General features: G+C 40.7%; 1 protein-coding gene across 13 annotated transcripts in view; it reads left to right on the forward strand.

Moving 5' to 3' along the window:
* Window positions 1–12,059, forward strand: part of kirrel3b (kirre like nephrin family adhesion molecule 3b) — a 167,491-nt gene that overhangs the window by 95,200 nt on the left and 60,232 nt on the right. For all 13 annotated transcript variants that reach the window (XM_080888182.1, XM_080888187.1, XM_080888194.1 and 10 more), the window contains exons 3-4: window positions 3,726–3,875; window positions 9,380–9,529. In XM_080888182.1, the coding sequence (XP_080744308.1) occupies window positions 3,726–3,875; window positions 9,380–9,529 (300 nt within the window). The remainder of the gene's footprint in view (window positions 1–3,725; window positions 3,876–9,379; window positions 9,530–12,059) is intronic.

Genomic DNA, 12,059 nt, shown 5'->3' on the forward strand with positions numbered 1-12,059 from the left:
AAAGAAAATGTTTTGAAAGAATACCTTCTGAATAAAGACGGATGAAGTCTCGAGTGTCAAGTCCTAATTTAAAATGAGCAAAGCTGAAATTGCATTCAAGTTCCCACGGGTTTGTGGGTTGTTGTTTTTTTTTTTTTAGAATAAAACCATCTGTTCTTCAGTCTTTGCTGGAGAACAGTTTTGTTGTTTAAGGTGTGCTCAAGCTAAAGCCAAGAATAATCACATTCAGGTTAAGGGTTATTTTAGCAATTTAGTATTCCAATGTCAAAGTGTTGTAGATTCATTTTAAGTTAAGACCAAGATCCAAAAGTGGTGCATGTGCTACGTCATGTGTTAGGCCCAGACTGCTAGATAGTATGCATGTTTGCAGCATTGTCCTTTTGAACGGTCTTTACATTGTCATGCAACACATGACACTTCCAGCTTAACTCGACACAGATGAGCCCTGGTTGACACTTTTTAATGTACTGGGTATGCACAGTGATGTTATCCTAGTGCTCCAATTTGTTTTATGTCAGACATTTGCTTTTGAAATGAACTTAAGTTTTTAACTTAAGTTACATTAAATGAAATTCAAATGAACTTTCTGTCACTCTTGGGTCAGGTTATGTCATGGCTATGGTTCAGAAGGCTACTAAACAGAAGGTTGGTGTTTCGTTCCCTGGCTGCTCCAGTCTGCATGTCAAAGTATCCTCGGACAAGATACTGAACCTTCATCAGGGTGTGAATGTGTCCGAATGTTAGATAGAACTAATGTGTGTGCAGTAGAGACATGTTGTACTTTGAGTGCTCAAGGTGAGTACACAAGAACTCATCCAATCACAGTGACCGAAGGTGCTCAGTGCTCGATAGTTTAAGAAACAGTTTTAATCAACTGATAAAGTCTCACAGCGTGCATGCTTTTTATAAAGGGCCTCGTGATCCAGAGAGAAAATGTTGAGTTGAAAGATGATGAAGAACCTATTCTGTTTTTTAAGAAAGAACTCATTAATTATTATTTTTAATCAATCTTCAAATACACAGAGGCAAACAGACAAATATTAAATGCAGAAACACACTGTGAATGTGTCCCCTGGGAAAGTTTCTGGATATTCTAAGTTTCTAAATGTCCCTTTGTAATGTTTTAGGGAATGTCTGGACTTAGAACTCATTTTTCAACACCACTGATGAGTGGTTAGCAACTTCAAAAGTCACCGGCTGGGCCATAACTTATTTGTGTCACCTGGAAACATTTCTGTTAGAAGACAAATTTGTTGCCTAACTGAGAAGTTAGAATTCAACTATGGAGATTTCTCCAATATGCAAGATGATTTTCAGTTTTCTGGGTTATGACTTCTACAACACCGGCAGAGACATTTGATTACAGACTCATGGTGGGAGTCCTCCTGAAGTCTATCTGCATAGATCTTTGACATACCCACATATTCTAAATGAATGGATTACACAGTGTGTTAAAATGTGATGCCGGGAGGCAGACTCTATCAAACAGCCACAGGAGCACATTTAACAACGCATTCTGTTTGTGGAAATTTTCCCAATTAAGCAACACACTAGTACAGTGAGCATATTTTCCGCTACAGCTGATGTTAACACTCAAAATGTGTGGTGTGCTTCAGTGAAGACACAACTTCAAGTAAGTCTACCGGTAATGGGTGGCATATCATACATACCTCATGTGTGGGAGAGAGGTGCGCAGTCACACCTTTGATGACACCTTTAAAGAGACTGTTTTCAGATACAGATGTTTGCATGTAGCAGTTCTAGGAAAACTAGTCCTTAGATTTAAATTCTTTGTACAAAACAAACTGACATGGCTAATCTTTAATCCACATTCTTACATCCACAGATGTGAGACACGAGTGATTATACGGGACGTGTAGAAAGAGTGACTTTATGTGTGCTTCCAGCCTTCCAAAGGTAAATTGATTGACTTGAGTTTGTCGGTTTAACAGTAATGCCATAGCTCATCAGATTCAGTGATGTCCTTTGTTAACAATGGTTTTTCTGAACAAGACAGTAGATCTGTTCAGTTGTGGTCTATATGTTAGAGTCCTTCATCTGTGTGTTCAATGGGTAGCAAAATAACACTAAGATAAGTTCCACACATGGAAACACAGCAAAGGCTGAATGAAGATGTCTTGATCTGAAGGGCAATGCATATGGCTCACATGGCTCACATGGCTTACATGCTTTTTTCAAAGGGCCTCATGATCCAGAGAGAAAATGTTGAGTCGAAAGATGATGAAAAACCCATTCCGTGTTTTGAGAAAGAATACATTAATTATTATTTTCATTTCTTTTCCGGTTATGGCGCTAGTGATAGATGGATATCGAAAGGCAACCCTGTACTGCATTGTGTATTCCTTGACAGGGTACATAGGCGAGAGCAAGAATGAATATGAAAAAGTACAATTTCAACGAGTTATCCATCATAGAAATTCAGCTCTAAAGTGAAAAGAAAGATTGCAGGATTCCTCAGTTGAATTCAAAATCTGTTTCTTGTACGACAGCAGTCCTCCCTTTGTTTGTGGTTTGAAATCTTGAAGGATAAATAATTCTTTTTGAATATAAAAGCGAGCATAAGAAAGCAGCGCGATGCAGAGATGCGAGATGAAAACGCTCTTTAACGTCCCACACAGTCTTTGCTCTGTTTATCATCGTAATTGACTACATGCTACTCTTCTGTCAGCTTTTTTTATTTGTATGTGACTAACATGTCCATGTGTGAGTGTGCGTGAGCCCCTTTCGGCGTTAAAACCCCCCAAAAAGCAGCAGTCTGTAAAATATGCCGGCTTTTTGCCAGCACATTCGAAAACCAGGACACTAATGGAGAAAAGGGCTAGAAAAATCAAATCCAAACAATTGAACTCAGAAGTCTGAAAATAAGACAGCGCTGTGAACAAAACTGAGTAAAGCGAGAGAGCAAGTAACACTTTTCAAACCTTTGCTGCGGTTTGTGCTCCCAAAACAGTCTGAGGGCGTCTGTATGAATGTGTGTCAGTGTGTGTAGGCTTAAGTTGATCGGCAGCCTGCCAGTGTTTTGAACTACACATCAGTACCACTTTGTACCCTCCATTCTGACCCCCCCTTTCTACCCCCGTGCGACATACACACACACACACAACAGCCTCCCCATTAACACACTCTGCCTCTAATGGAGTTCACTACTCACTACTTTCCGCTTGAACGTGCAGTAGAGGAGTGCATCTAATAGTAGTCGCACACAGTTGGACTACATGGGTGTGAGCTTCAGTTAATATATGCCACTAGAGCCTGTGTTGGCAGACAAGATTGTGTTATCTGCTGTGGTGTGTACGGGCCCAGCCCATCTGTACGGTGACATCCTTCATAAATGAACCAAGCCGAACTGTGACGGCTGTCTCTTAGCCTGTGCTTCAGTCCTGTTGCTGCACTGACACCTCTGATGCATGCGCGGTATCTTGCCTCAGTATCATGAATACTGAAAGGATGTGCCACATTTGTATATCACCCTTTAGGCTTCTTTCAACGTGATTCCGCACGCCTTCCTCTCTCTTCACTCGGTATTTTGCGCGCTGAAAGCAGGTGCTTATAAAAACATCTCTCTTTCCTTCTTTTTTTTGATGTAAACATTTTCTTGCCCTCTTCACTTTACTAGCTTACATTAAAAATAGCGCAGTGATTTAATCTGCTTACGGTTAAACCATCCCCCTTCTTTTTTGCCTTTCTTTCTTTTGCTTTTTAAGGGACAGTGGCCATGTTTTCCCAGCAGCCACAGGACCTGGTGGTGGTGGCAGGCCAACCTGTGACATTACCGTGCAGTATCCCCGGCTATCACGGCGTCGTCCTGTGGATCAAAAACGGCTTGGCGCTGGGTGTGGGCAGAGACCTCTCTGGTAAGCATCTACCTCCCTTGAGCATGTTACCCTGGATTTCTGTGTTGCCCTCTGTTTCATCTATTAATTATACCCTCTAATATAACTGTCATATTCAAATGGCTGCTTTTTGTCATCTCAAGTCCACACGTGTCAACAAGTTACCCTTTGCCAAATACATGAATCCACAGAGAGATAAAGCAGGGCCCCTAATAGTGTGTTTCATCAATCAAGAATTGCAAGTGCACTAATTGTATCACTCAACATGAATGAGCAAAAAGAACTCATTTATGTCACTCTGTTACATGCAAAGTTGAATCTTTCATAGTTTCAAACCAACTGCAGCACGAAATGAGTTGTTGCCCTGGTCTTTGTTGGTGCTTCAGGCTTCTAAATGGCTTTTTGAAGAGTACCTGGTGTCCTCTAATTACACTGCACCTCGTGCATAATTGTCTTAATTGTTTAATTTAGTGCAAAAGTGACTACTGCACTGTCACTTAGTAGCCTGTTGTCAAACCAATCAAAGCTTTGTGTGCTGGCGACCTTGATGAATTTCAAGGAAACGCATCGCTCCTTTCAATAAACCTGAACAACCTTTTGAAGCACAAAAGCTGCTGGATAAGAAAACCCTGCAACACCATGTCGCTGTTGCATTATTTATTGAAAGGTTCATAAAATTCTCACGAAACATTCATTTGAATGTTTACGCAGGGCTCCGTACGCAGCGGGATGCATTACTCTTTAAATCAAATCAAATCAAATCAAATCAAATCGCTTTTTATTGTCACATCACATGTGCAGGCACACTGGCACAGCACATGCGAGTGAAATTCTTGTGTGCGAGCCCCACAAGCAACAGAGATGTGCAAACACAACAACACAAACGAGCAAAATACAAGAATGGCCAACCTGAAACTAATAAATATATGTACAATATATAATAGTGTATTCATTTCTGGATGTGTATACTAAATATTTTCCTACGTGTGTGTGTGTGTGTGTGTGTGTATACACATTTTTACAAATTAAATAGTAAAAAAATAAAATAAAATAATAATAATAATAATAATAATAATAATAATAATAATAATAAAATATATAAAATATACAGAGTTGAATATGTGCAAAACAAGTGGCATTTATATACAGTGTGGAGTGCATAATGTTGAAGTTCCAGTAGTGAAGCTGAGGTGTCTATGACGTGTTCAGCAGTCTGATGGCCTGATGGAAAAAGCTGTCTCTCAGTCTGCTGGTTCGGGACCGGATGCTGCAGAACCTCCTTCCTGATGGAAGCAGTCTGAACAGTTTATGGCTGGGGTGACTGGAGTCCTTGATGATCCTCCCCGCTTTCCTCAGGCACCGCTTCCTGTAGATGTCTTGGAGGGAGGGAAGCTCACCTCCAATTATCCGTTCAGAGGGCACATTCTTTATTTTAGAGCTGTCTAATTTACCTCGTGCACGTCTGCTCTGTGACCACTGAGAAATCGGAGTTAATTGCGATTCGCGGCACAGTGTCACAATATCCAACTGTGGCCATTTTCAAAACACAAATGTCTCTCGTGATCACCGGCGATTAAATATGTATTGCTCTACAGATTTGAGGTCCTCTACCCTCTGACCTTTAGCAAATGCTCTTTAAAGGCCTTTTCCTGTCACCAGCGCGGTTTGTAATTAAACCTCAGTGGCTGACAGAGCCCCAGTAAAGCCATCTTATTCTCTCTTCAGGTCCTTATCAGGCACAGGGGAGGCTGAGAGGTAGCTGTAAACAATAGTCCCACAGTCTTCTTTGGAGGAAAAGGAGGCAGACAGGGAAAGTACTTATGATTGCTGGAGATAGAATGGAAGAGAGAGGGAGTAAGAGGGAGCACAATTTTATTTAGGGTCAGAGTGGAGCAGAGATGTTTATCCTCTTCTATTTTATTGATTTAACAAGACAAGACGATCAAGATGAAATCTCATTTCAAGAATGGGCAAAGTCGGAGTAAGGTGGAGAAAAGAGGAAAGAGAGAACGTCGGGTCGTCACACCGAGGAGAACTGCAGCAGATCACTCTTTAACAACGCATCTGTAAATAATTTCCCAGCCACGGGCAGGATGTAGAAACTCTGACCTTCTCCATCAGCTCTCTTCTTCCTGTTGTTTGGGTGAATGATCAGGCCCGATGTGTGGAGTTTGAGAGTTTAAAAATGTGCACAGTTTCATATAAAGGAGGAATAGATTCCTGTCGGGGGAGGAAAGGTTGCTGAAATCAACCCAGCGATACGGACAGGAGCTGAGTGCCTCCTATTGAAGCAGATGACACTTTTTCAAAATAAAGTACTCCACAGCTGTCCCTTTTTTATTCTTTTTCTCTTTTTTTTGCTGCTCCTGCCTACCTAAACAAGTAACGCATGCAGACGTAAACGAGTGATGGTACATCATTGCAAGATGTACACAAAGAAAGGAAATTGGCAGCTGTATACATAAAAAGTGCGACGAATCAAATGTTGCATGGAGCATTTCAATAATATAGGTCTGCTTGGGTATTCATAGAAAGAAGCTGCGTTGGCAGCGTGCTCCGCCTGGGACCTGTTTCCATTCACAGAAGCAGTGATTAAACTGAGAGAACTCTTTCACCATTCAGTGCGAGAAATCATAGCACAAAAGCCAATGATTCCTATCTGTCCCTGAATTTCCTCTTCATTCCCTTTTGTGCCATGCTTTTCCACTCTAATTAAAGAAAAGTGAAGTAGCCCCACAGCAGCTCCACACGCCAGTCAATGCCATGAATATGTAACTGCTGCACAATTTGACGGCGACAATGGGCAGAGCGGCTATAAGTGAATTCTCCCGGTGTGCACGCAGAGCGAGATGGACGGGGAAGTGTTTATATACGTTTTGCCATGCACTTGTGGATATACTCCAGGAGGACGCTTTCTTGAGAAGAGACTGATGGCAGACCTTTAGATGCGAGCAGGTGCTACTCCTGCCTCTCATGAGATCAAATTGAACACTCCGGTCATCTGTTCACAGATGCAGCAAAACCTTTCTCTATCCCCCAGTGCTTACACTGTGTGAAATGTGCTCTAGGTAAACGCCATAAATCACTAGGCCACGCCTCAAGTCTCTGTATAGTTACACGCACACACGCACGCGCATGGTCACCATTGATTCGGCCCGAAGACAAATCCATTCTCCTCTGATGGATTCATTACTCCTTAATGGGCCTATTTTACATTGTTTGCTTTGGGTAACGCGCGGTGTCTTTGAAATTCCCCGAGATCTAAGATCAATGACCCGCGTCACATGTGCCGAGGTGATCAGTCTTCATGTGTGTCAGTATAACTTCAGTCACATTGGCAAAATACATGATCAAGGTGCTTATGAGATGACAAAAACACATTTCAGCATGTTTATACTGTTTGGAAATTAGACACATTCTTGTCATTTACTATCCACGGCAAATGCAAATTGTATTCCTTTCGGATTCGGCTGATGCATGGAGATGAAACTGGAACGGAGCCATGTCCTCACATAGCGAAATTATTCTTAGTTTGCCAGAGGCACAGATGAGGTAATTGGCAAGATCATCTGTTTGCGTAACAGAAATTTGCATGCCTCGTACCTTGCCACAATTAAGACCAGCAAAGCGAAGTTGTGAAGTGCATCTTGTTTCCCGGGTGCAGTTAAGGCTCGGCTGTGTAGTCTGCAGTCAACTCAAGGTCACATAATTCAGATTTGCGCAATGATCATTACCCTTGTGATCCAAAATGGCACTATTGCTTTGAATCTCATCAGTGAACATAAAACTGAAGCAAAATGGGTCTCTGGGTGACCTTGTGAACATAATGGTGCATCCTTTCATTTAAGCTTCTGTTTTTTTTACAATTTTTTTCCTGAGTGTGGAAAAGTAGAAAGCGCCTTTTCAGGCAGTGGTTATTAATACTATTCACGGGAGCTTTTACTTGTGATTGGGCCTGTGTTAACTGTATGTACAGCATTTTTTTTTACTGCCATTCCTCCATATGAAACTGAAAGAAAAAAGACATTTATCAACTGCATTCTAAGTATTCCCTCAGAACAGTAGCTGGTGGCATTTTGGTCATCTTGGTTAGCGTGCCACGTCTTTAAACTTCTCCTGTGTCCTCTGCCTGGTTGTACTGCTTATACTTAGGCATTTTTTTGTCCTTTGTTCTTCCCAGTGTATAGGCCCACAAGATTAAAAGCTACATGTTGGAAGATGAAATGCAGAGAGTAGTTTAATCGGCTGTAACTCACCCCACCAGCATATAATGAGGCCCACTTCATGCTCTATTAAAGGCTACTGGATTCAATGAAGCAACCATCAGTAATTGGACTTTGAGCATACGATGGGCTTTTGCACTAGACAAATTCAAGGACTTAAAAGCTGTTATAAGGCTGCCCAGTCTGTTATGTTCCCTGTGGTTAGTAAAACATATAATCAGAGAGCAAACCCTTTATAGTGATTCTGAGGGATCGCTGAAGTGAACTTAACTTATAAGGTGGTTGTTATCGGAAAATCCATATTTTGTTCCCAAAAATCTTTTGGTAAGAAACCAAAACTTATTTTTTTTGGAACAAAAATTCTGAGTATGTGAGCAGAAAGTGTGAAGTTTCCTGTTGCAATACACAATGTTTGGAGTGCCGTTGTTCCCCTGTAAAACTCTCCAATTCACTCCTCAAGGTTCATCAATGATATTTCTATAAGCGCTACTGGAGGAAAAAGCAGTTCTCAGCTGGAAGTTACTCGCATTTGTGGGAGTTTAATTTGTATAAACACACATTCCCCGTGTTTTCCAAGCACTGTATCCACAGTAATTAAAAATATGGAGCATGAAAAATAAAGAGAATCTATCTTGGGAAACGAGCAAATCCAAAAGCATGCGGAATACCCCACAGAGCCGCCCAGTTAAACTCATTATTCTTCTTGCTCATCTAACCCCATCGAGGGACGCGTGCCGCTAAAAACTCGCAGTGCACATTTCGATAATAGTTGAGGGCGATTTCTTTGAAACCATCTCTCTTGACTTGTGCAAAATGTCCATGTCTCTTGGATGTTGTTCTCCATTCTTCCCTTATTAAGCTGTAAATCATTTCAGAAAGCTTTGCTGGAACAAGTCAAACTAATTCCTGTTTATAGCTGAAGTAAAAAAAAAAGAAAAATCATTATCCTGAATGCTACAGCTACTCCTTAAAATTGGCAGGAGTGCTGTAAAAACATGGACATGTATGAAAATGCATTGTGAGTAAAGTAACAAATTAATATTCAAGCTAAGTTCACCTATAAAGTCATTGTAAAATCAGTTTCTCTGTTATCTAAATTACATGCTTTTGCAGCTCAGTTAAAGTTAATATGTAAATGGCTGAACTGTGAAAGGTAACGAAGCAGCATTTTCTTTTTTCTTCCTTTTTTTTACAAAATGATTTTGTTATTAAAAGCTTTAAAAAATAATCATTTTATCATCTTGCTTTTGGCGAGTGCACAGTATTTTCATTTTCAAATGGACAAATGTGTTTGCACTGCAGGCTACCCTCGTTACACAGTGATTGGCGACCATGGTTCAGGGGAGCATCATTTGCGAATCCAGCGTATTGAACTGACGGATGATGCAGTGTTTGAGTGCCAGGCAGTTCAGGCTGCCATGAGGTCCCGTCCTGCCCGCCTCACTGTTCTGGGTAAGTCAACACTGAGCACACGGCAACTCCAAACAAACCCACTGTACCAGTGCCAGCAGGCTCCAATCACCGGATTGCAAATGGCTTGTGGAAAAAAAGCAAAAAAAAGCACTGGCTTCTCTCTTTTTAATCTGTCAACTATCAGTTCTTAACTTAGGGAAATGTGTAGAACAAAGTAAACACCTTTGTTCCAATTATTTGATACAATAGTGTAATAACAGTATACATGTATTAAATCCCAGTATTCTTGAGCACTGGATAGAAACACCACCAGAGCTCAAAGCAACACTAACAAATTCAATGCTTAAAAAGGTTTTAGGGTTGTTTTTTTTCTTCCCACTTTCCAGCAACAACTCAAAACTGATATTTCATGTGATGTTTTCCAAAACATGATAAAAAATGATGTTGCAAATCTTGAACAGAAAAGATCCTTTATTTAAGCTTTTGAAAGGGAATCAGGAATCCGTGATAACTTTTTCCCATTTGGCAGACGGTGTCAATATGACGAAACTTTTACAGAACCTTATTTCCACTTTAATTTCCTTCCTCAGCATGCAGCCTTCATTTCCATTATTACCATAAGCTTGAGAGGTGACAGGCTCTTAATTAAACTTTATTGGGTTATCATTCAGTGTTTTCATTTCTGCCTTATTGGGTAGCTCTAGTCCAACCTCTGGCTCACGTCTCTTACCTGGGTCTTTCAAGCGTTCTTCCCTTAACCTTCCTCAGTAGGTGAGTGCTGAATAGATAACTCAAGTCGGTGGCAGAGCAAGAGAGCGAAGGAAGGAATGAGTGAAAAGAGTGGGGAATTTGTGGGATGTCTGATGCCCGCTCCTCACCACTAGCAACTCATCCGCCATATTGATCCAGCCTAATGAAAAGTGAAACTAACGATTTTGTAGGGGAGAAAACAGAAAGAGAAAATGAGAGAGGGGGAGACAAATTGCAGCATAATGTTTCTCTGGCAGCACAAGCCCCCTCCCTGCAAATGGATATAAGTGAATAATTATGGATACTTCTTCAGAGTTTAAAATGTCTGGTGTGACTGCACTTTTCCCATCATCTACTGCTTTCCTTTTTAGGGTGCATGCTTACATCTTTGAAAGTTCAGATGCTCTAACATCGAGACTTTCTTAGAAACTTTGCAATCAGACCTCACACTCAGGGGACATTAGGGGAAAAAGAAAAAAAGCCCGACAGGCAATTCAAGATGTTATTGCTGGACGCAAAACCCATTTTAATGCATGATTCTCCTACATTAAACTTCCACTTTGGCTTTTCAAGCAACTTTATTGAATCATAACACTGGCCTCCCACTGAAAGGTTCTACAGTCTAGAGCAGGAATCTCAAACTCGTGGCCCGGGGGCCACTTGCGGCCCACATCACAACTAGTGCGGGCCGTATATTGACGTGAAGAAATATAATGCGATTTGGCCCTTGAAGTTACTTTTTTGTTAGGGTAGACGTGTTTGTTGTCGAGTGCAGTGTTAAAATAAGTTCTTTAAAAAGCAACAAATGATTTAATATGAGCAGAGAGTGCAAACATGTTGAGGGATTGGTTGTGTTAGTTAGCTAATGTGTACACTTATGTCTGCATTTTTATTTTGTTAAATACGAACAAAATGATAGCAGAGGTGCTGCCACGTGTCCGGCCAGAAAGAGAGTAACAACTTGTTTATTTGGTAGTTCAATGAAAGGCTTCAGTTAAGAGTGAGAAAAAAAATTGCGTTCACGTTTGTAGTTTTGTGTTGTTAAACAATAATTGAAATGTAAAAACACAAACAAAACACTACATTTTCAGATATATTTGTGGTTGTTTGTTTGTTTGTTTGTTTGTTTGTTTGTTTGTTTTTTTGGTACTACTTGAACACTAAAGAGGGCCTCCAATGAGATGACAGTGCCAGCAGTGGCCCACAGCTCATTTAAGTTTGAGACCCCTGGTCTAGAGTATGGAGAAAAAGGTCTATATTAACTCAGTCACAGTTTTAATCACTCACTCATTAATATATAATAACAATTGGTAATGTTTTGATGCATGCTCAATCATCTAGGTAAGAAAATCCCCAAAAGGTTGATTCAACTTTTTGGAACAATTAGTAATCCACGGCTCTTTTCAACACATTACTGGAACACAGTATTCGGTTGAGGCATAAATTAGTCCAAAAACTAATAAATCCCTATTTGTAAAAATGGCACCACTGAAGACCATGCTGGGTAATGCTAGCTAGCTGGCTTGTTAACATCTGGCATGGGCTCTGCTGCACTCAACAACTGGAAAGAAGTAAAAATGCTCCAAAATAACTTGTGACCAATAGAGGAGCTCCATCTGCTGTTTGGCAATTTTTCAGTTGTTTAAATAAAACAAAACAAAAAGAAAAAAAAAACAGATTTTGCTGTGTTTTATGGTTGTGCTGTTTTGGGCAGTATTTTCACTGTGTGCATGGTTCAGGCAGACGTTCAGCGACGGAGAACCAAGTGAGCCAGGGATAGCATGCTACTCAAGGCTAAAAGTTTTTTTCCCCTCATCAT

Source organism: Rhamphochromis sp. 'chilingali', assembly GCF_963969265.1.
Source record: "Rhamphochromis sp. 'chilingali' genome assembly, chromosome: 8".
Lineage (NCBI taxonomy): Eukaryota > Metazoa > Chordata > Actinopteri > Cichliformes > Cichlidae > Rhamphochromis > Rhamphochromis sp. 'chilingali'.